Below are 22,735 nucleotides of genomic sequence, written 5' to 3' on the forward strand. Positions count from 1 at the left end.
ACCGTAGAAGTTGATGTTCGCGGGAATCGCTTCCTTCCGCAATTCTCGATTAACTAGACTCGAGCAGTATGGTTGATTTGACCTTCACTATCTTCCGTTCGAGCGCAGAAAGCTTTCATCTCGCTAACGCCAAAGTAGCTGTTCTAAAAGTCAGCCTCAAAGTTGCAGTCCAAGGCTGTAGAGTACTAACATTGTCAGAAAGAACCGAGCAAAGTCGTCGACGTCTTGTCCCTTGCCAGTCTCCAGAAAGTGATGAAAATTTAGCGCTGAGATGATATAGAATGGTTTATTATTCCAGGCCTGGAAGAAATCGAAAGCATCTTTGGCGTTCCACAAATGAGTTGAGAGTGTCCATCGATGGATTTGGGCCCACACACCCGGATCATCTGTCACGGTCAGCGTCCTTCGGTCCAAGTGATCAAGCAGCCTCACCAGACTTCACGCGACACTTTAATAAGTTCCAGAAAAATATTTGAGCATAACCAAAAATGCAGGTCCTGCGAACACTTTCCGCGAATATCCAGCGCTAGTTGTGCGGATTTAGTCAAGGCGAAACGAGTAAGCTATGGAACTGCGGAGTCTTACCTCCCAAGACTCAGGTGGTCGACTACGGATGATGGAATCTCTCATCCCGCTCTCTTCTTTGAGATTGTCGCGGACTGTGCACAGGTCATCGATCCACGACATAAGGATAGCCACATCGGCATCCGCTTGAGTACCCAAGGTTATGTCACCATCGAACATCCTGATTACCTGGTATAACATCAACGCATGGACTCTAGCTATTTTTTGCTGCGGGACCAGATTTGTGCCACTCGCCGACTCGAGAAGGTTGGTCACGTTCTCGTGTAGAACTCGCAGGACCATGCCTCGATTGGAGCTGTTGACGTGGGTATAAAGCACACAAGTAGAGAAAACTTGAGTGATCCAGGGGCTAACATGGGTTTTATACAGATGCCGGTGGAGGAAAGGTGTAGAGCTTTGATTGGCGAACTGAGTAAGCTGTCAAGATATTTCAGTAAAACAATCCATCTGTAGCATAACGCAGATTCCAAATGAATGATTGTAGTGCAATCTTTGCTTACCAAGTTCTTAATGAACCCCATTCCGAAAGCTGCTTCTGTATTAGGATCACTAAGTTGCCATGGCTCTAGAACAGGTCAGATTAAGCAAATTGCCCATGAACAAAGTACTTGCGGTAGCCGTCCTGAAAAGTCAGCGCAGAAGGGCTTCATAGCAAGTAAAGCAACTTACACATATGTGAGCCATTTTCCAATAGTCCTTGCTAGTCAAGACCATCTCACAATGCTTTGGACCGTCTTGTAAGTTTTCTGTGAACGCGGTATTGTGCCAAAATCCGTTGGGCAAACTGGTTTCGGCTATTGTGTCTAGCAGAGAATCAAACAAAGGCTCAATCTGGATATGTTGGCCATCTAGATCCAAGTTCAAGTCATAGCCTCCTGTGAAATCAGGGAAGCTAGACTCTAAGTGATCTTGGTGCGGACTTGCTGAGGTTGGAGATTCGTCCTCCGCTTGCATTACCGCATTGTTGAGGACTGGTGTATTTCTATTAGGCTGGTTCCTGTAGAGGCATGAAACCCTCTTCTTGATGCATTGAGAGCATGCGGGACTCCGCTGGTCGCAGCGACGCTTACCGCGGACACATGCATCGCAGCTCTTGCGCCTCGAGGTGACAGCGTGGGGAGCCATCGGGTAGAAATGGTGCAACTGCAACGGAAGACCGCGAGTGTGCCTTCGTCAATAGTCTTGATTGCTATACTTAACAGGTATTGCCGCTGTGAAACAGATTCTCCAGTCTTTTACCCACGGTCTGGCTATGTTATCACAGTGAGTAAAGTCAGCAAGCTCGGCGCTCCGCTCCGCATTTGCTGACATTGCGGAGTTTCGGATAAGTCGCTATTATGACTTGCCTTACGAGGACTGCAGAATTAGCACTAGTTAGGCGTTATGGCTGCAACAAATCTTCGACCACTTTTGCAATTCAACCTTGAATAAGCTTGACTATGTTACTCGTCGCATTTATTGCAACCATTGTGTGTATAGTGACATTAAAAACCATGCAGCTGCCTTGCGGCTCGAGTCTCGTAACTCAGTGCTACCGTTCTACTATTGCTGTACGGTACGGTAAATGACCTATTGGGTTAGCTCCATCCACCCTGAGAGTTGTGAGCGGCCTTTATGCAGAACTTTACACACGAAGCCATGTTTAGACGCTTCTAAGATGACTACCGCCAGTCTTACTTGATAAGACCACCTGCATCGCCTAGGTTTTCCGGTTCGTGCTACCTTGAATTTTACAAGACCAGACATACAATGATGTATATAGTCGTGCGTGATGAAGGAATTTGGAGGTCACATTTTCAGGAGCCACCACGATGCCTCAGGTACCGAGGTGACACTGCCAGGACGATAGCCTTACAAACCACGTCTGAGTCTCAGCAGGCACATTGATATTGCGAGATCGTACGGCACATAGACGCCAGTCGTCTTGGTCCTGCCGCCATAATCGCCCTGCCAGTGCACTAGGTGTCTTCAGCAGCTTCGAAGAAAGGGATTCGATAGTGAATATTACGGCGAACACCGGTTACCAAGAAGTTGATGTGTAGGCAATCCGATGCAAAACGCCGAAAAGCTCCAGAATCGCCCCCTCTCACGACTATCGTGCTGTGTTTCCAAGAGTCGTAGCATTTTTTGGACTTTTACTGTGTCTCCGCACACTCACGTACGATGATCCGGACCGACTTGTTACGCCTAACTGGGCGGGCGGTCGTGCGATGAGATCTCTTTGATCGTTCGAGCATATTCATCGTGTTCCACCCTTGGACGCTCCACAATCTCAGTGATGCATAAGCTTGGCCATGTTGCGAGAGAGGAGAGAGCACAGGTACGTGATACAGTTCCCTTGAAATCAAACATCTACGGGAACCCGCTCCGGATAAGCAGGCGCTGCAGTGGAATATATACATGTATTGAATCCTCCAATCTCACACATACAAGAACAGCTAAGCCGTTTCAATTGAGCCAAGCCAGTTCGAACACATGGACACACTGGACCTCGGATCAGCGCTCGGCTATGCTTGGCTACCAACCCGCCTGGCCGCAGCACAACCCCACGATCAGACGATAGACGATCTTCTCCCCGCTAAAACCTCGTCCCATGGGCGGACCAATTTATCAGTACCAAGTACCCTCAGCCCCCTGATCAATGTTTCCAACGCAGGCTAAACAAGCCAATTAGCGGGGCAATTAGGAACATTTCGGGTATCACTTGGGCACATCACTTGAAATGCTTCTTGCGACAGATGCATGTCAATAATAGATTACGGCTAAGGTGGTAAAAGATAATTGGACCTTCGCCGTGCTTTCTGACGAGGGCCTTGAGCTGTACTCATGTTGCAAAAAGCTTATATGCCCGGTGATCGCCTCACTCTCGTTCGATCCCAGGTTAAAGAGACGAATAAAAGTCTAGGCACAGTTTCCGTACTGACCACTCATTTGCACGTCGCATTGTTGTAACTGCATATCGACTGCCCCCGTGAAATTAAGAAAACATCTCCTCGCTACAATGTCCCAGCGATCAGTCCGGCCTTTCTCCACCATTTCGGGTGTTTACCCGGCATATCTGCCCAGTCTACACAGAGCTAGTCGTGTGGAAAAGAAGTTGTACGTTTCTTTCCCATTTACTCCCGCTTGGCATTGCATGTTGCGGTTTTCGAGAAAGTCTTCCAAGTCCGACATGTTGACGTTGAAAAGAGTTCCTGCTGCAGTCGCAACAGTTGGCATTGGTGAGTAGCTCCGCCGGGCGAGAGACTCGGGCGTAATTAACCCCCGAATAGGCTACGGTCTCGCAAAGTACAAACAGACTCGAAGTGAACAACAGCATGCGCAACTACCACAGTCAGCAGCCCAGCGACAGGCAGAGCGACGACAAGAAGAAGATGCAATGTTGACTGCTTATGGAGATCGCTCAAGTTTAGCAGAGCTGGAAGCCGCGCTCGACGCTTATGAGAAACAGCGAACACAGCGCTGATGAGATCGTTAGCGGCGCTTTCAGGCCTCGGTTAACAGCCTGAATGATGGTTGAACGCATTTTCTACTGCAACCAAGAAAGCATTCCATGCTATCTTGTGTATGAGCAATAGACGATTACGTCTCCGCTGCAGGAAACGGCGTTTGGGCCTTATTTGACAGCATGCAAGGAGTTCAGGAGCAATCGAAAAGGATTTCGCACACGAACATGGAGTTAAGGTGCACCGGATTGGGATCCTGTTGGACGGGACATTGAGGAAATGGACTAGGACGATCAAGGTTGATATGCTGGAAATTTCTGTTTGACAGCCTCTTTGGTGTATGGAATGAGCAACATCAGCTTGAGCGGCTGGACACCGGTCATGTGGTGCAATTCCACAAGAGTCGCCTATCCCCAGATCGTGCAGTGGACCACCACTCCAAGTCCACCAGCACGAGGGGCGTCGTACGAATCTACGGTTATGTGCCGAGGCTGGAAAATCTTGTCAGGCGCAGACGGTCCAATCATCTAGATCTGAGGCTCCTTTGGGCCCAATTTCGAACCCATGGAACATGGCTGAATACATGTACTCGCTCCCCGCCCGTTCAGTATCGATGAGTATTTGTATAGACAGCCCCCAACTTATCTTGATACCTGATGAAACACCGCTCGTAGAATCGAAACCAGCTATTTCCACCAAATTACCGCATTCCATCATCCATCTTCATATCCATCACTCAACTAGCGTGATACGGAAGGATGTCAATCGACTTCAAGCCTCCAGGTCCTTGACCAGGACCTCAAAATAAAGATCATCCCTAAGACCTCTCCCGTTGATAAGCGCCAGAAGCTCGTACGGAAACGGCCTCTGTTCCCCAGTCTTCTTGAACCCCCTCCTCTCGTAGTAGGCAATGATATCTGCCCTGGGCCAGATGACCGTCATTTCCATCCTCCGCGCACCCCACTGGCGCTTCGCATAATCCTCCGCATACAACAGGACCTGCTTGCCCACACCACCGCCCTGGCGCTTGGGGTCGACGGCAAACAGGCCGAAATACCCGGCGTCGGCATCGGCGTGCCAGACAACCTCGCAGCACGCGAGCAGGATGTCCTGCTCGTCCGTGACGACCAGCACTACTGAGTCTGGCGTCTCGATCTTCTGCAGCAGACCCGTTGCGTCGATGCGCTCGCCTTCCACCAGGTCTGCCTCGGTGGTCCAACCCGCGCGGCTCTCCTCACCGCGGTAGGCGGAGCGGATGAGCGGGAGGAGTGTTTCCACGTCGTCGCGTGTCGCGGGGCGAAACTTGAGTGCCAGGTCGGGCATGCTTGGGATGATAGATCGAGAGGGTACAAAACTGGACACGATATTCGGGAAGCCGAGTTATGTTAAGGTCGATCTGCAACCTCTCTTTTTGGGGTGTTTTTTTTTTTTTCGTCTTACTCTCTCTCTCTCTCTCTTCTGCTTTTTCCTTTCTTTTGAGCTTCGAGCGTTAGTGGGCACGCGGGCGACAGAAGACAAAGGATGTTTAACTATTGAAGACAGCAACTCAATAATCGCTCTGCCCCTAGGGAGAGAAAATCAGCAAGACTTTATGGAAAAAATGGTGGACCACGGTAGCTTCGCATTATCAAACGTTCGGAATACCAATTCCCACTCATTAGCTCCGGGTGCTCCACAGGCTTGGGATGTCTAGACTTCTAGAATAATCCGCAGCTTTGCCGCCGAGTCAGTCCGAACTCAAGCATGGTTCAATTCGACAACAAGTGGTATGGCATGATCGTGGAGCCTAGGGAGTTACATGTTGTGGGAGCTGGGGCGACATCGGCTTGTCAGATGTGTCGTTGCTAGGGCGCGATAGACAAGTACTTTGACATGGCGCATCTCTCGCAAACCACCTTCTCAAATAGTGTTGTCGACCTTCGATGATGGGAGGGGTTTCGCGTGGCAGCATAACAATATTAGAAAAGAGATCATCACACGCGGCCGAGCTCGATGACATGGGAGCATTGGGTTCAAATACTGTGAGCCGACTGAACACGCTTGGCATCCAGAGCATGATGGGTCTCTCAATCTACTGCAGAGCCGCTACCAACCATGATGCGCTATAGTGTAGATCGACCAGGCGAATCCGAGAGAAAAAGAAAAATAAGCGCAGGGGATGTAGGTCTTTTCCCCCCTCCAACCTCCACATTTTATGCCATCATAGTAGTTCAGGAACCCTATCCATGACAGCTTATTGGCGCGGCAGAGGTTGTGGACAGGATGAGGCAAAATCGCAACTGGGGCATGATGGAGGCATCCGTCTGAAGGAATCGGTACTCGGTCCGAATTGGTCAGTATAGCAAATGGGGAATCTCGGTTTTATTGGCCTATTGATACAGCGAATAGTCCAAGTCGATTGGGTGAGGACCTTGCAGGCGAACAAGCAGACCAGATGCATGGTGGGGGAGGGGCAAGGCAGTTGACCCGCAATGATGACGATGTAAAAAGATTATGCGACATGATGCAGAATCGCCATTTCGCTTGTGGTGGTTGATTTGCGTGTGCCAACACCCCCGCATAAGTTTGTTCGTAATCCCCATTACATTAAGCTGCCTTTGTTCTTGTTCTTTATATCAACTGTTTTCTCCATCTCTTTCTCTTTGTTCGTCTCTGATAGTAAATCAAACTCTCTATATACAATAAGAATACTTTCACAATGGCTCCCGAACACACCAAGAAGACCTACACCCTCGCCTCTGGCGACAAGATGCCCGCCATCGGTCTGGGTACGTGGCAATCACCACAGGACGCAACCTCCAAGGCCGTCAAGGCCGCCATTGACGCTGGATACCGCTACATCGACACCGCCTACGCCTACGGCAACGAGTCTGAGGTTGGCAAGGGTGTTCGCGACGCTGGTGTTCCTCGCGAGCAGCTCTGGATCACTACGAAGCTGGATAACCCATGGCACAAGCGCGTTGCAGAGGGCATTGACGCCTCTCTGAAGAACTTGGGCATGGATTACGTCGACCTCTACCTCATGCATTGGCCCAGCAGCACGCGGCCGGACGATCTGAAGAAGCACTACGATGACTGGAACTTCATTGATACATGGCGTGAGTTGCAGAAGCTGGTGGGCACTGGCAAAGTGCGCAACATTGGTGTTTCCAACTTTGGCATCAAGAACCTCGAGAAATTGTTGAATGACCCTTCTTGCAAGGTACGTTCTGACCCGCGGTTTACATGCCTTCCTCATTGAACATAGGTCACTAACACTTGACCATAGATCAAGCCCGCTGTAAACCAAATTGAATTGCACCCCAATAACCCATCTCCCAAGCTGGTCCAATACTGCAAGGATAAGGGCATCCACGTCACTGGTTACTCGTGCCTGGGTAGCACTAACTCGCCTCTCTACAAGGACGAGACCCTGTTGAAGTTGGCTGAGGCCAAGGGCAAGACGCCACAGCAGTGTATGCTCCAGTGGGGTATTCAGCGCGGTTACGATGTGATTCCCAAGTCGGTGACTGAGGAGCGCATCAAGGGCAACTTTGCTCTCGACGGATGGGAGTTGACAGAAGAGGAGATGCAGAAGCTTTCGAGCCTCCCGGATCGGTTCAAGGTATGCGGCGACGACTGGTTACCTGTCAAGGTCTTCTTCGGCGACGACGAGTAGGCATTACCACGACGGTACTCGAGGGCAGGCCATGGATAGAATGGCTGCCATTTCAGGTCGAGATAGCAGCATAATGAGCCCAGGCGGCTATTCTGGACCGTTGAGGCGGATGTTTGCTCTGAGTGAAGTAATGTTTCTGGTGTGATATTGTGACCATGTCATAGTTTCCCTCTGGCGGCCTCCTCCTGTAAAACTTCCTTGACACACTGCCGTATCTTGGCCGCGAGCTGGACGGCTTCATCATCATCGAGCTCTTCGCGCTGACCTCTTCCAAACATTGTGAAACTATCACGTAGTTTACCGCTCGCTCTGATCTCGGGGCGTGGGATCAGATGGTAGTGAACGTGGTCGACGACTTGGGCAGCGGCTGCGCCATTGTTCTGGACGACGTTCCAATCGCCCACGCCAGTGGCTCGTACCAGAGCCTTGCTAAGGACTCTCAGATGCGAGCCCAGTTCGGCAGCTTCGCTCGCGGTCACGTCGGTCAACTTGGATGCATGCCGCCGCGGGCACAGCAGCAAGTGGCCTGGGGATAAGGGGAGGATATCGAGGAATGCTAACAGCGTTGGTGTCGAGAGAACAATGAAGCTAGTAGGTGCGAGCTTTTCGGGATCTATAAGGGGTGAATCGATCGCAGGGGGTGTTAAGGGGTCGAATGAAGAGTAGGTGGAAGCGATACTGCAGAAAGGGCATGGCGCTGCTGGGGGGAGGACGGTGGGATCGAAAGATTGGGACGACGCCATGATGTTTGTATATGATTCAACCCCCAGCCAGGACCGACCTTGAGAGTGCAGTCAGGCACGGTACGGAATAGTGCAGTCAAGTAGAGTACAGTGTAGTCTAATACAGGTAGGTCGATGCGGTGCTCTCAAAACATCTACCGGGCACGAAATCGCGAGTGGACAACTGCAAGCGCACGCGCGCGTTGTGTAGGCGCTGTTGGATCTGAGTGCGAGGTATCTTCAGGGTGCTGCTATTGCGTCATGGCGAGTTGCAGACTGAGCCGTGTATCGAAGATTGCAAAGGATCTATTCCGTACTCTACAGGATCACCAGTAAAGGGTCTAGAGCTCTAGGTTAGAGGTCTGGTGGTGCTGTGGGATGTTGCACAATGTTCCGAACTGCGCCAAGCTGATGGCGAGAGAGTCCTAGGCAATTTGGTTGACTTGCTGTTGAAACCGGGACAAGAAGATGCTCGACTTTGGCGATAGCTATCGGCTGTCAATTCGCCGGGTGTCAGGTCAGCTACCGAGGTTAGAGCACATAGTTACAGTGATGATGAGTACAAAGCTTGCTTGGCACGGCCGGAATTAGGTACTAAGGTTAGTTAACCCAAGGTTAGTCTACAGTGCAGTGATACACAGTAGTTACCTAACTAGGTTATGTACATAAGGCTGGGAGACGCCAGAACCCCACCAGAACCCCACCAGACAGACTGGTTGGCTGCTTGACTGGCAGCCAAAATTCTGCCACCCGCGGGGCGCCTCACCGCCTCAATTTCTTTGAATGCCCTCTCGAAGAGGGCATGTCATAGCAGCATTCCGGCATCACGAACCCAAACGCCCGCTACGTCAACAGCTTCACTTTCCCCCGAACGACTTGTACAACCTGCGCATCCCACGATCTCAGACTGCCCAAATATACCCCCCACAGCGCATTGTCGTATTTCCATCACCCCCAACATGTCCCGCGAATCCTACCAGATCCCCACCCAGGGTTCCAGCGCGCCCGGCGCTGGCAACGCGGCTGCCGCAAACAACTCCATCTCCACCGAAGGCCTTCCTATGCTCTACATCTGTGGTGACTGCGGCACCAAGTTCCCCCTCAAGCGCGGCGACACCATCCGATGCATTGAGTGCGGCTGCCGTGTGCTCTACAAGGAGCGCACCAAGAGGTGAGTCAAGACGCCGCGTGGCCCCAGGAAAGAAGAAGCTATCAGTAGAGGACTTGAGTGCTAACGATGCATCACAGAATGGTTCAGTTCGAGGCGAGGTGAGGTGGACTGCCATTGTAACCGTATCAGAAACGCACCACCGGGTCCAGCGCAATAGCTCCACGAAAACCCGCGCGCTGTCTTCCACCCGGATTCAAACACTCTGCTCATGACTATGCAATGCACAACTCGGGAGAAGCATTGGAACATCTTGATACCGGGTCGCATAGCGGCATGGGGGCTCGGAGCCAGCACATAGGGGGTGGGTCAAGGAGTTCAGGAGTTCATTTGATGTTGCAACCACAGGGGCTTGGTGGACCAAAGGAAACGAAAAAGAAAATAAAAAGAATCAACAGTGGTATCATTATTACGCCGCCCAAGATTTTCCGCCGTTCTTTCTATGCGAACATGGGCTTTTCTGCTTTTATCATGTTTACTCGTCCGTACAGATTGCCGATTCTGCGCCCGGCCTCCTACTGCTGCCTCTGTGTATGTAGGAACTTGGCAAAGCTCGCATCTGCCGCTGTCGAGTCGGCATTGCCCTGCATGGCTGCCTCATACCTTGCCTGCAGCCCTTCCCTGTCCATCTCATCGTCGTCGCCGATATCGTCGTCGTCGTCGCTGGGTACCAGGACATCATCGTCATCATCTGTTGGTGGTTTGATGACATCCCTTGAAGCGCTCCCTGAGCCAGAATCCATACCCATTCCCTTCATCATCTTCTCCAGTTCCTTCTCTCTGGTCTTGCGCTTGACGTCCTCGCGTTCCGCCCGCTTCCTCTCCAGCTCGGGCTGGTAATCCCGGTTGAATTCCTCCGTCTTCACCTGGACTGCCGCGAAGAAGTCATCCACACCTTGTCCCGTCATGGACGACACTCCCACCACGCTCAGATGTGTATAGAACTCCTCCAGCATCAAGCTCATTGAGTTGAGAAGACTGCTCATGTATCCGCTGCCTCCTCCCTCGCCCTCGACACCGCCAAAGGCGTTGTTTGCCTCATCCTCCTGCAGCGCCTCCGTGAAGGCATCGTAGTCCGTCATCCATTCCTTGACAAACGAGGGATCCTTGACGTCGGCCTTGTTGAAGACCAAGATCATGGGCAGTTTCGTCTTGTAGAGAATCGAGCATGCGTAGAGCATGTTGGACATGAAGGTGCTCGTCGAGGCGGTCCGCGGCGTGTCGATGATATAGGCGATGACGGTCGGGAACGACGAGGCGAGCGACTCGAGGAGGATCTGGCCCGACGCCGACCACACGAAGACCTCGATCTGGCCCGGCGTGTCCACCAAGATGTTCTTGATGGGCTTTTTCCCTTCTTCTGGGTCGGCCCTCTTCTCCAGCAGTCCTACGATCTGGTCCACCTTGGTCGCGAACAGGTTCAGGCTGGTCAGGATGCCACCGTTGGGCCCCAGGTTGTACTGCTTCATGACCTCCTTATAGTTCACCGAGTCGCGGATGTCGATGTTGGACTCAAAGGGCACGTTCAGCACGGCCGGGTCGAGGTTGATGACATATGGCGGCTCCTTCTGTCCGTGCAGATGCGCATTGATCCGTTGCATGAATGTCGTCTTGCCCGAGCCCGCCATGCCGACGCAGACGATGGCGGTGGGCTTTGCGCCGGTTGCAGGCGCGCTCGCACTTGCTGAAGCCATCTCCTGTCGTGTGGGCTGGTCGTCGTAGTCGTAGAGTCGTAGTCGGATCCCGTATATTGGGGAACTACAGGATATTGTGTACGTTCAAGAGTAGTAGCTTGGTGAGATAAGTAAGGTCTGCCTGCGTTTGCGTCTGTTGGTAATGTGATGAGATGAGCTCGACATCGGGGATCGCGGGGCAATCAGAGAAAATCAATTATCAAAGCCCCAGGCGCGGATCAAATTCCGTGCCCCACCATGATAGGGAAAGCGGAGCATTTCCAGTGCACCTATATCCATTTACCGGATGCCACAGCAAAACTATTAGTGTATGTAGACGTAGCCAAGCCGTTCAAGAGCTGCCTATTGGCATCAGTATACGTACAAGCATCCCAGAAGCTCTTTACACTATGCACTTATTTGAAGTCATGCAGAGATGGAACCAGCCCTCCTCCTCCTCAACCACAAGGCGAAGTAGCCAACAATCAGGCTTTCATCGTCATGCCTAGAATTGTCCTAACCCTGGTTCTCACTCCTCAGCAATGAGGATTACTGTTCTTTTGTTTGTTCGTTTTTTTTTTGCCCTCATCTCCGTCCGAACCGACACAACAATGGGTTCCTGCAAACTCGATGGCAATCCTTGGCACAATTTTCACCCTAAATCGGCGGCGTCGAGTTCAATACCACATCTTGACAAAACATGGCCAGCTTGTTCACCTTCCCTACGTGCTGTACACCACAGTTGCTAGTAGCTAATAATATAATCCTATTCATGCCAGCAACAACCAAGGTCAGTATACACATCTATACATTATATACACACATAAATTTGAGTCGCATACGCAAGGCCATTTGTGCGATCATGTGCATGCTCATAATCCTTTGAACGAACCCGCCGTCTTTGCCACCCTTTTTCTCCTTTGCAAATTTATCTGTGAATCGTGGCATTGGCCATGCGACCTGCCGCTACCCTCGAATTGAAAGTGGGTATGAAAAATGGGAAACGGTTGGTGGCTCATGATCAGGAAACTTTACAGGGTACTACACCACGAGGCTCTTGTCAAAATGCCATTCGATGACGAAGTAGTCGTAACAAAGATATAGGTAATGTAGAGAATCATTATTGACTTGTTGCACAGCTATTGTCCGTTCGTTTGTCATGAGAACAAAGGATAAGTTTTCAGTATTATAATTGAGGCAGCAGCTAAAATCTCGGTGTCATCGGGCAGCGATGGGCATACAGAATGAAGTATCACAACACATGTTGTGATGTGGGAATTGCAGCCAGGTCTCAAAGTCATGACCGTATAATTTCCCCGGCCGATGGAATTAGTAGTGAAGTCTCAACTCTTCAAGCGACGGTGTCGGGACCTATCTCGTAGAGCATGAATAATTACTCTGCATCATACGTTTTAGACTTATGGCTAGTTGGATGAAGAATTCTGAGCCTGACCATGTGTAATATAGTAGCTCGCCGTTATCAATGACCAAGGAAGGGGGCCCGCATTCCAACTTGCGACTCGTTGACACTGATCTCGGATGCATCGTACCTTCTTCCATAACTCAGAGTCATGTTGCACTGAGCAACGTCTGGGCACGGACAGCCGCAACAAACATGAAAAGATTTTATCACCTAGTCAACACCCCTTTATGTGGGAGAATACCTTTTGTATCTGCCAAGACGGTGAAGGAAACCGCCACAATAATATTTCACAGATAGGGCAAATATATCACCATGTAAATTTCCCATTGTAGATTAGGTTTGGGAGAATGCGATCTAATCGAGGGAAGAAGGAGCATATTCCCATCATAACCATGGGCTGGGTGGCGCCTGTTGTGGTCGATGGCCTTCTATTGGAACAACCCAACTGGCTTGAACGGTTTCATGGGTCGACGACATGGAACTTCCGGGACCAGGTAAGAGAGTTCGACACAAGCTGCGGAGAAAATACCGACGTGACATACTTGGTACAGACATTTTTCCGGTCTCGCTGGCACGGGTAGCATGTAATCAATGGATATAATTGCGCAAATCATCATCATGTCTTGACTGGGACTCAAGGAACAGCTGAGATGCTGCCACAGAGACAATATGAAACTGCTCGAATCCGGCGGTCGGGGATAACGGGATTCCAGAGAAGAACAGCTAGCATCTGCGTGGGTGTCTAGAGCATGTAGTTTAGCTTTACGCCTTCTCTAACCTCAATGCACCGCTCCTAATTATTCTTGTAACTTCTTACTGTGATAATTAAGATCAAGCTCCTATATAAACATAAGCTTACGATGCATACGGCGTAAGCGCAAAAAAATGACCAAAATGAAGAGATCTATGTAGGTCGACCGATCATGCTCACTTGTACAATATGATGGGGTGCTTCCTGGCGATGCTCTATGTTTGTTTGACAAGGGTGTTGATAAGGACCTGAATATTCATGGCTTTTTTCTAGTCATCTTTTGCTTGGTGGTGGTAAGATGGATATGACTTAGTCCTAGTTGTGCTTATTATTTTACTTGATTTCGAGCAGCCGTAATTAGACCCTAAGAGGCCCTCCTACGAGGCTGTTCAGTCATTCACGGCATCGATGATTATAATCTGTTACGGCATGCATATCTATGGATGTAGGTGATGTGGTGCTGCCGATCTTGTTGAGCTTCTACACTTTAATTACCTTATACGCCCGTGTCTTAGTGACTTGATCATTGAGTGTATCGTATCTTCACTCGATTAGGCGCTATCTATGAAACCCTTCTCATTTCTCCGATCCCACAGAATCTCGAAGGTATCGCAACAAACTCTCCACAAAAATCTTCCTTGGCCCAGCTTGGTCATCGTCGCTCAAGGCGTGGGAAGCGCCAGGTACCACCCCACTGTGCGTTGAATCCCAGAATTGGAATTTACACCCGTGGTTAGTGGCATCCTTCCAGCGCCGCAGGTTCTTCTCTACATCGATCCAATCGGGGACTGATTGGTCCGCCCCTGACGGTGCCACCATCAACTTGCCCTTCAGTAAACCTTGCTTTTCTATAGCCCCGAATGTTTTCGCAAGCTGCTCGTCGCTCAAGTCAGAACTGAAAAGATCGTCCTCTTCGGGCGTGCGTGGGCTGTCAGGACTTGCAAGGCTCATAAATCTTCGACAGCTGATGGGTGTGTCGCCTCCAAAACCAAACACAGAAGTTAAAGATATAGGCAAAATAGTGTCGTAGCACTCATCAAGACTGGCAGCCTTTCTGGCCAGCTCAAGCGCTTTCTCATATGCTGCACTGCATTCGGCTGACGAGTTGTCCCCAATACCATCACGCAGGACAGACTGAACAGCTTCTCTGTCAGAAACAGGAGATTGCATGATTGCTCCGTCAAGTATCGGCCGTTGCTGATGCTCCAGATCGGGATCGAAGCGTGAAGTACTAGTATGAGGATTTGGCCGATGTAAATAATGCAAGACACACTGGCTTCCGGTAGAATGGCCCATCAGTACAATCTTGCAGCCGTTGCCATATTTGCCGGTCTTATACTCCTTGATATATTGTAGACATCGCGCGATCTCGTCCGTATCTCTGTCAAGATGTCCGAGACCCCATGATCGATATGACGACGAGAGATTCAGCGTGAAGAATGACCACGGTGTCGACTGTAAGGCACGTACAACGTCGACCGTGTATGATGATGTTCCCAAACCGTCGCTCAAACCGCCGACAAAGAGGATACTATGAGGTTGATGGGCGCCATGTGACGCATATTCGAACGTGACAAGACTCTCCGTCTACCCGACGGGCACGTTAGACGTTCCACTATCAAAGCAGCAGACCGACAGCTTACATAATGATGCAAAATCCCTGGCAGCCCGCCTTTGGGCCAGAACTTGGAATACATATCTTTCCGAAAGGATAGTTTGATAGCAAGGCAATCGCAATGGTTAATGTCTACCTCGTTCAACATCCCATGAGATCGTATATGTTGTGAGTCCAAGTATCATTACCAGATCGGACATTGGTGGGTTGAGTTCAACATCAATTTTGCTCAATTGGCTATACTCGACATAGGCTTGCGTATTCGTACTACTGAAGCGGTGCCCTGCATGTCTTTGTGGGCTTATATCACATCGGAATTCGATGTTGTCTATGTCTCTCGGAGAAAGCAGTGACAAGATCAGACAAATCGGTGCCGAAAGCATGCGGGAACAGGAAGGTGGATTTACTAGGTCCACTCAAACCACCAATTTCCAATGGTTTCTTGCAAATTTTGTCCTCACCGCAAATCGCGCTGCAAGCTACGGTCATTATGCAGACCCGTATGTCCTTGATCTGGTCCTGTACGAATCCGTATCATTGGCTGGGTCGTGTACAGTAGCGTAGAATCTAGTTCTTGGTCATCAATTCATAATCACGATAATCTAATCAGATGAGATCAGAACCACTGATTGGCTCTCGGTACTCGGCACCGAGGTAATATCCGCCAGAGTTCCGCAGGGCAAGTTCGGGACGATCTTCTGGTCGCTCGGCCTTGCTGGGCTATCTTTGGCTTGTGTCAAAAAGACGATGACCGGACTGTCCCCATTCAGATATCTTCACAGAATTCAAACCAATGATATTTTGGATGTGTCACGCGCAAGCTTGGCTCCCGCGACTCTGATCAAGTCGGACCCACGGCCTTGATTTTAGCCACTATGTATCGATTTCCCAAAACTGAATTCTCGATGTTGTAAAGAGCTAAGGTTAGTGCAGTGCACATGGCGTTGTCGGTGATGTTTAACACGATGGTGGAGCAGAACCGTCGCGCTGGGATTGTCGCCATTGCACTCTAAAAGACAGAAGAGCATGCTATAACTGTCATTCCGATCAAAGTTTGTGGTCCACAATTAAACCCAGTCTTGCAATGCTCTCTCTCTATCTTTGAGCAGGTCTCGATTTGAAGAAAATTCGCTCTTGAGCAAGTTTAAAGATTGGCTGGTGGTCAATCCCAGCCATTATTGCGTACACAGTATGATCATGTGAGTAACACTCGGTGGGCATCTTGTGGAGGTGCGTATGTAAGAAGACGAGTTTCTAGCCATATTATTAAGGAAATGCTGGGTTCGGGTCCAGTCCCACCGGATGCTGCATCCCTCCCAAGCCTCCTACAGTACTTCTTGATTTTATCAGATGGAGTTCACCATTGAAGGATCAAAGTGGGCAGATGGTTTAGCGCAGATCCCACGGACGAGTCTTATGGGCTCTTCGAGACACTTCAATGACTAGACTAGGTTAGGTTAGTTAGTGTAAAGTCCTTGACTAAATACCTTCTCGCATAGCGATCAAGCTTCGATGAATTCGGAACGCCCAGCTTTACATCTACCATAGAATGCCATAATAAGATAGTAGCCGAGCTACTTCTGACATACGCGAACGGCCTTGAGTCTAATTTGCCGTTCTGTCTATTTTTTATAACGGTGCTGAATGAGGTACTGTTGTGTCCATCGCATACTAATCCTCCGTAATTCGAGCGCGACAAGATGGTGTGATCAGGCCGAAGCAAGATCCACTGACTCGATCTTAGTGATTGCTAGCCTCTTGGCAAGACGGATCTGATAACTTTCCTCGTTCTTGGAAGGGAAGGTAGACTCTATCTGTTCTAGCATCTTCACATTTTTTTCTGTCCTCACCACATCTGGCTCTGGTCGGGCGCGCTACCTCGGCTCCGACCTGTCTCTCCCGAATATAATTTGTGTTATTTCATCTGAGGATTTAATTTGAGCAAAGCTAATAGGTGAGTGGTGTAAAGAAAGAAAAATTGGGTCAAAAAATCAGTTCTCAGTGCTATATGCCCACTTAGCATCGCATGGAGGATCGAGACTACTGATTGACGTTGAGCGATCCTAGCCCCTACCCTTGCCATAATTCCAAGCAGCCGAACTCGGAGGACCACCCGGTGGTATGGGTTAGGGTCCCACAAGGCTCATGAGCCTGCATGAGGTTTCTGTTTTTATACACTGATAGCCCCGTTGGCTCCTGGACCTGGGTTCAGCAACATTGACACTCACGAGTCACAACTTCTGTTGCAATGGACACCACTACCGAAGACAAGATTGTCCGTAATGCCGGCGCCAATGAGGCCAACGACGATGAGCCTTACAAACCGGACGCAGAGCTCCCTGACTTGGACGCACAGCGCGGTGTTCAAGATGTAGAGGCTGTAACTTTGAGCTGGTCGAGAAATGCTCTTATTGCAGTTTTTATGAAGTATCTGATCCCTGGATGCCCATTGACTAAGTCGATGTTCGTTCGCTAACCATGTGAAACTTTTAGCATCTGGTTATTATACTTCGTCAATGCGTTTCAGTCCTCGATCCTCTCCAATTTGCTACCATATGTAACGAGCGATTTCGAGACGCATTCACTTCTGAATGTCATTTATATCGTCGCAGATGCTGTCACAGCAGCATGCTACATTCCTCTGTCCAAGATTCTCGATGTCTGGGGCCGTGCTGAAGGCTTTCTCATTATGACATGCTCTGCTACGCTTGGCTTGGTCCTTATGGCAGTGTGTAGGGATCTCCCAACATTCTGCGCCGCATACGTAAGTGCCCTGTGATATACTTTATCTGGCAGGAAGTATAAATTAATCAGACTTGAAACTAATCATGCTCAATCCCAGGTCTTCTACAGCCTTGGTTTCGGAGGCATGACATACTGTGTGGATGTTATCACAGCCGATTCGTCGAAATTGAAGAACCGAGGCTTGGCATATGCTTTCACCTCTTCTCCATATATCATCACGGCTTTCGCAGGCGCCAAGGCCTCGGAAGGCTTCTACTATAACATCAGCTGGCGATGGGGGTTCGGCGCCTTTTCTATCATCTTCCCAGTTGTTGCTGCTCCGCTGTACTTCATCCTTAAGTCCAATCTCAAGAAAGCTGAGAAGCAAGGTACGCTCGTTAGAGAGAAGAGCAACCGGACAATACTTCAGAGTGTTTGGTACTACACTGTACAATTTGATGGTAAGACCAAAAGCACAAGCTTATTATTTACGATGCTAATCCTGGCGCAGCACTTGGAGTTATACTCTTCTCGATTGGCCTCGTTGTTTTCCTGCTTCCGTTCAGCATCGCCGACGCCGCACCTTACGGCTGGTCAACTGGTTATATCATTGCTATGATTGTGATCGGGTTCTGCATGCTCTTTGTTTTCCTCCTCTGGGAGAATTTCTTTGCCCCCGTGCCACTGCTGAACTTCGAACTTCTGAAAAATCGGACTGTAATTGGCGCATGTCTGCTTGACGCAACGTATCAAATCTCATACTACTGCTGGGCCAACTACTACACGTCATTTTTGCAAGTGGTCAACGACCTGACTTTGGCTGAAGCTGGATACGTCAGCAACACTTTCGATGTAGTTTCTGGGTTTCTACTGTTGCTTGTCGGCTACCTGATTCGCAGAACAGGCCGCTTCAAGTGGCTTTTGTACATCGCAGTGCCGCTTTACATCTTCGCACAGGGTCTGATGATCTATTTCCGACGCCCCAACCAGTCGGTCGGCTACCTGGTCATGTGTCAAGTCTTCATCTCTATTGGTGGAAGTATTTTTATTATAATCGAACAGCTCTCCATACTTGCTGCTGTCGATCATCAGCACGTCGCTGCCGTTCTCGCTCTGCTCAATGTTGTCGGTACTGTAGGCGACGCTATGGGTGCTACCATCTCCGGTGCAATCTGGACGAATACGTTCCCCGACGCCCTTGGTTGGTACCTACCCGAGGCGGATCTACCTGATCTAGACACGATCTACGAGGATCTTGACACACAGCTGAGCTACGCTGTTGGAAGCGACGCAAGATTGGCAATCCAGGCCGCGTACGGATACTCTCAGACCAGAATGCTTGCTGCTGGCGTAGGTGTTATGAGTTTGGCCCTCATTTGGATGCTCCTAATTAGGAACATCGACCTGAGAAAGGTGGCCCAAGTCAAGGGCATGGTCTTCTAGACTAATATCTTTGATAATGAAAAGATACAGTAAAAGAAAACTTAGTTTCTAATTAAACTACAATAGCTTTTCACCTAGATGAGAAACCGAAGCCGACAATTGCCTACCAATAGCAGTATTCATTTCTTTGAACGTTGTGAACCATGATCCGGTAATATATGCCATTTTTGTTTGTTTGAGCTTTATCTGGTTGCCACCCCCAGCTCTCATCATAACCATTGAGGTTCTCGGGAGGCTCAAATTTACGGTTCACGGAGATGATTTAGTCGAAACTCGGAAAGATTTTGATAATTTGGTGTTGAACGACATTGTACAATATATTGGCTGTTGTGTTATAAATCTTCTCACGCATGTTCATGCAGGTTTCGTCATGTTATTTGTGGACTTCTGGGCTGACAGGTTGTCGGGCTCAAAAGATGGAGGAGTTTCTGAATCGAGTTTCGTTGAAACTGAGGCTTTCATCGCACTGTCGGCTTCTTGAACCGGGATTAGGGGAGAATCGACAGCTGATAATAACGTCCATTACTAAATGACGTTGTGGAGTTTCGTAATCCTGTCTGCTGACAAGATAGCTCTAAAATAAACGCCGAGGTTATGCAGTAAGCACCATGACGTCCAGGCGTAGTCCATCATGCCGATTCGTACAGAACAGTCTTCGCCCTAACATAACTCTATGTATATGAAAGCGTTGCATCTGGGAGGAATGGTAAACTATATTTGAATAGTAATCAAAATGCTCTCACGAGATATGTTCTACGAGAAGTCTTAGAAATAGCTACAAATATGGATCTTATGTTTTAGATAGACCGGTTTCTTCATCCACTGCCCCTAATAAAATATATTGGAGTCTTCTTTTAACACAATCGTTCAATGAGCAATCCTTCTGTACTGACGCAACTCGAGGCGCTTTCGAAACACTAGATCGTCACTTTGGGCCAATTCACCAGAAAAGCTTATACAGATTTATATCCAGCAAGTGGTCCAAACCGAGCTGAGAACTCACTCAAGGACAAGATAGCAGTTGTGGCTGGCGCCAGACGCGGGATAAGTGCACAAGGTATCACGCCGGCTTTTGTCAGGGCCGGCATCAAGGCTTTGGTTCTCATTGCTACAAATTCTAAAAGACTAGTAGAGGTTGAGCATGAGCTGAATGAAATCAACCCGGATATCGAAGTTCTTTTTCTTGGCGTGGATATCACCTCTGCAGTACAGGTGAATATGCCCTTGGTCAAAAAATGCACCTCAAGTACACCAAAATCGATATCTTAGTCAAGAATGCTGTTGTAAAGAGTAAAGACAGCGATAAGGCCCATGAGAAAGACCCAGACGTCTTCTTCCAGAATTGTTAATTATGACCACGACATCCGTCCAGTTATATCGTAATAGAGACACATTCGTATTTAATCACTTCACATTTAGGAAGCCAACATGAAAGGAACTTATGCGATGACACATCATTTTCTCAAGGCCACAACGCAGTGGCCTACGCCGAAAAATCCTGCAAGGCTGATCAACATGACCAGCTCAAGCACCTGGGGTCTGTGGCCGTTCTTGGCGGCATATTCTAACAGCAAATCTGCCTTAATTCACTACACAGCTACGCTGTCCACATCCTACCCTGGTACGGTACTTGCTTTTGAGGGTAATTCTGGATTGACTGACACGGAGATGGTTTCAAAGACGACTCAAACTGCTGGGTTTAACTTCAACAACCCTGGCTTAACCGGTGCTATCCTGGTGTGGCTGGTAGCGGACCCAATAAGGAGCGAGTTCTTGAGTACAGTGCTAACGGTTGAATGGGATATAGAGGAATTGGTAGAGAGAAAGAATGATATCCTAGGTAATGGTTTGTTGACTATATAATTAAATGCCCAAATAGGCGCGGAAAGTTTTGATAAGTGAAGCTCACTTGGTTGCCAGGAAATAAGACAACAAAGAAGGAGAAAGTGTGAATAGACCCTTAATTCAATGTCACATATGGTCATTCTAGATCACAGTAGATTCATACTTATCAGAACCAATCTGTACTGTTGTTCCGGTACATGGAATTTGCTTTATTACTACTGATAGACTCGTGAAGGAGTCCAGGTACAGTGGCTACTATAGATATCATTAATATATACTCAGTCACAAGGGCACAGTCGAACCACACTTTGTTGATATGACATACTCCTTCCTTGATGCCAATCGTGTGTTCTGAGCCCGGCAGAGGTAGCCTCCAAGTTTCCACCGCACCGTGGTCAGAAGCGCATTGCCTTTCGTCCAAATACAAAGAGTTTCTACATTATCAAGCCGGAACAAAAACCCTCCTCGGAAAAGATCACCACTAAAATGGTTGGCGAGCTGGCTATATCTTTCTACATTTAACACACGGGAAACCTTAGCGTTAACGAGGTGTTCAAGTGAGGTTTTGAAGGTTTCAATTCCAGTCCATCAGAGCTGTAAGGCCGTGTACACACATTATCTGAGGTGATATGGAAGTGCTTAATTAAGTCTACGGTCATCCTTGCCAGGCACCGCCGCTGGAATTCGCATGTGTTCCGTGTTTTCAAGTTCATTGAACTATGACATATACATTGGTATTCGACACACCGATGTTGCTCATCGCGAGATCTGGATGTCGATGGTTGTGGCAGAGAGCGTCATGTGGCCTGGGCAGTCCAGGAATTGCACCATCTTTCCCTCTATATTCATATGCCAAGGTGTTCTGCAAAGTAGCACATGGACAGGAATACAAGGCCGAAAGTATACCTTATAGACTCTAAAGCCGGGGCAGTCCAGTTAGCCCCTATATGTGGGGCTCCATGGTGGATTCCCTTTCCTCAAAAGAACACGGAATAAGAGTGAGCTGGGACGGTGTCGATCCAAACTTGAATATCTCCTCGAGGGAAAAAAAATTTGGAGGATTGTTTTTATCACATCTCTTTGACGCATCGCTTGGTTGGCCCTTATTCAGTGTATGCACTATTTCATTCGGTAAGAACACCTTTTTGCACATGGCAAAGTTAACCGCTAGATTGTGTAAGTAAATGCGGGCCGATTTTGATGTATATACGTCTGGATTCGATTCCAATCAACCTCACAAAAAGATCGCCATCAACATCTCAAGGTTTTATTGGGTTGTGCGGCGATCATGGCCGAATCCGTACAACGTGCCCGTGAACACGTGTAAAATAGTCGGAGATCAACCCCGGTAACCAACGATATGGCCCCTATAAACCAATCGGACGGCAACCTAGACCCTTGTGTAGAATCCTCTGCGGATCCAAGTTTCCACTTCATTGCTTTTGTTCGGTGGAACTTGTCAGGCGACAATGCGCATGCTTTCTACCTTACGCACGATATATGGGTTGTACACAGATCGAACCTTTCGACGGCAGTTTGCGAGCATCACGTGATCTTGCGACAATGCCAAGAATTAACCCGCGGGTGAGCATGGAAAATGTGACGTGGAGTCCGTGGACTAGTAGCAATCAATATCTTCAGTGCTCAAGGAGAAAATCTCGGATTGTCTCGCACAACCTCTT

At 49.0% G+C, this 22,735-nt stretch overlaps 9 protein-coding genes across 9 annotated transcripts; 4 read left to right on the forward strand and 5 right to left on the reverse strand.

Moving 5' to 3' along the window:
* Positions 1-73: 73 nt before the first annotated feature.
* On the reverse strand, positions 74-1,929 carry BKA67DRAFT_411295 (uncharacterized protein). Its single transcript, XM_046096753.1, has 6 exons — positions 1,255-1,929; positions 1,086-1,148; positions 586-1,002; positions 438-526; positions 191-386; positions 74-138 (listed from the first exon to the last, which is right to left on the reverse strand). Exons 1-5 carry the CDS (start codon positions 1,708-1,710, stop codon positions 383-385), a joined length of 1,029 nt encoding a protein of 342 aa, XP_045953070.1. The 5' UTR covers positions 1,711-1,929; the 3' UTR covers positions 74-138; positions 191-382.
* Positions 1,930-3,586: 1,657 nt separating this feature from the next.
* On the forward strand, positions 3,587-4,051 carry BKA67DRAFT_662966 (uncharacterized protein; the record flags this gene model as incomplete). Its single annotated transcript, XM_046108103.1, has 2 exons — positions 3,587-3,806; positions 3,858-4,051. 2 exons carry the CDS (start codon positions 3,587-3,589, stop codon positions 4,049-4,051), a joined length of 414 nt encoding a protein of 137 aa, XP_045953071.1.
* Positions 4,052-4,802: 751 nt separating this feature from the next.
* BKA67DRAFT_524593 (acetyltransferase) lies at positions 4,803-5,354 on the reverse strand (the record flags this gene model as incomplete). Its single annotated transcript, XM_046098588.1, has 1 exon — positions 4,803-5,354. The coding sequence occupies one exon, from the start codon at positions 5,352-5,354 to the stop codon at positions 4,803-4,805; it is 552 nt and encodes a 183-aa protein (XP_045953072.1).
* Positions 5,355-6,729: 1,375 nt separating this feature from the next.
* BKA67DRAFT_525211 (NADP-dependent oxidoreductase domain-containing protein) lies at positions 6,730-7,689 on the forward strand (the record flags this gene model as incomplete). Its single annotated transcript, XM_046098645.1, has 2 exons — positions 6,730-7,233; positions 7,300-7,689. The coding sequence occupies 2 exons, from the start codon at positions 6,730-6,732 to the stop codon at positions 7,687-7,689; spliced, it is 894 nt and encodes a 297-aa protein (XP_045953073.1).
* Positions 7,690-7,847: 158 nt separating this feature from the next.
* On the reverse strand, positions 7,848-8,432 carry BKA67DRAFT_524678 (HIT-like domain-containing protein; the record flags this gene model as incomplete). Its single annotated transcript, XM_046098601.1, has 1 exon — positions 7,848-8,432. The coding sequence occupies one exon, from the start codon at positions 8,430-8,432 to the stop codon at positions 7,848-7,850; it is 585 nt and encodes a 194-aa protein (XP_045953074.1).
* A 531-nt stretch (positions 8,433-8,963) lies between these two features.
* BKA67DRAFT_410900 (uncharacterized protein) lies at positions 8,964-9,944 on the forward strand. The gene has a single exon (XM_046096751.1). The coding sequence runs from the start codon at positions 9,195-9,197 to the stop codon at positions 9,792-9,794; it is 600 nt and encodes a 199-aa protein (XP_045953075.1). The 5' UTR covers positions 8,964-9,194; the 3' UTR covers positions 9,795-9,944.
* A 156-nt stretch (positions 9,945-10,100) lies between these two features.
* On the reverse strand, positions 10,101-11,267 carry BKA67DRAFT_503940 (uncharacterized protein; the record flags this gene model as incomplete). Its single annotated transcript, XM_046097109.1, has 1 exon — positions 10,101-11,267. A coding segment is annotated over one exon (1,167 nt), but the record flags the coding sequence as incomplete, so codon positions are not given.
* A 2,735-nt stretch (positions 11,268-14,002) lies between these two features.
* Positions 14,003-15,123, reverse strand: BKA67DRAFT_683778 (uncharacterized protein; the record flags this gene model as incomplete). The annotated part of the gene is made up of 2 exons (XM_046108977.1): positions 14,003-15,013; positions 15,070-15,123. The coding sequence occupies 2 exons, from the start codon at positions 15,121-15,123 to the stop codon at positions 14,003-14,005; spliced, it is 1,065 nt and encodes a 354-aa protein (XP_045953077.1).
* A 2,166-nt stretch (positions 15,124-17,289) lies between these two features.
* Positions 17,290-19,208, forward strand: BKA67DRAFT_629702 (major facilitator superfamily domain-containing protein; the record flags this gene model as incomplete). The annotated part of the gene is made up of 4 exons (XM_046105582.1): positions 17,290-17,468; positions 17,535-17,805; positions 17,884-18,226; positions 18,277-19,208. The coding sequence occupies 4 exons, from the start codon at positions 17,290-17,292 to the stop codon at positions 19,206-19,208; spliced, it is 1,725 nt and encodes a 574-aa protein (XP_045953078.1).
* Between the last annotated feature and the right edge of the window lie 3,527 nt (positions 19,209-22,735).

Source organism: Truncatella angustata (assembly GCF_020726525.1).
Source record: "Truncatella angustata strain MPI-SDFR-AT-0073 chromosome Unknown BKA67scaffold_9, whole genome shotgun sequence".
Taxonomy (NCBI): domain Eukaryota; kingdom Fungi; phylum Ascomycota; class Sordariomycetes; order Amphisphaeriales; family Sporocadaceae; genus Truncatella; species Truncatella angustata.

Coding starts and splice junctions, on each gene's coding strand:
- BKA67DRAFT_410900 (XM_046096751.1), top strand. CDS start 9,195: ATGCCCTCTCGAAGAGGGCATGTCATAGCAGCATTCCGGCATCACGAA.
- BKA67DRAFT_411295 (XM_046096753.1), bottom strand. CDS start 1,710: ATGGCTCCCCACGCTGTCACCTCGAGGCGCAAGAGCTGCGATGCATGT. Junction 1,003..1,085: donor TGGGGTTCATTAAGAACTTG/GTAAGCAAAGAT, acceptor ATATCTTGACAG/CTTACTCAGTTCGCCAATCA. Junction 527..585: donor GACCACCTGAGTCTTGGGAG/GTAAGACTCCGC, acceptor CCGCACAACTAG/CGCTGGATATTCGCGGAAAG.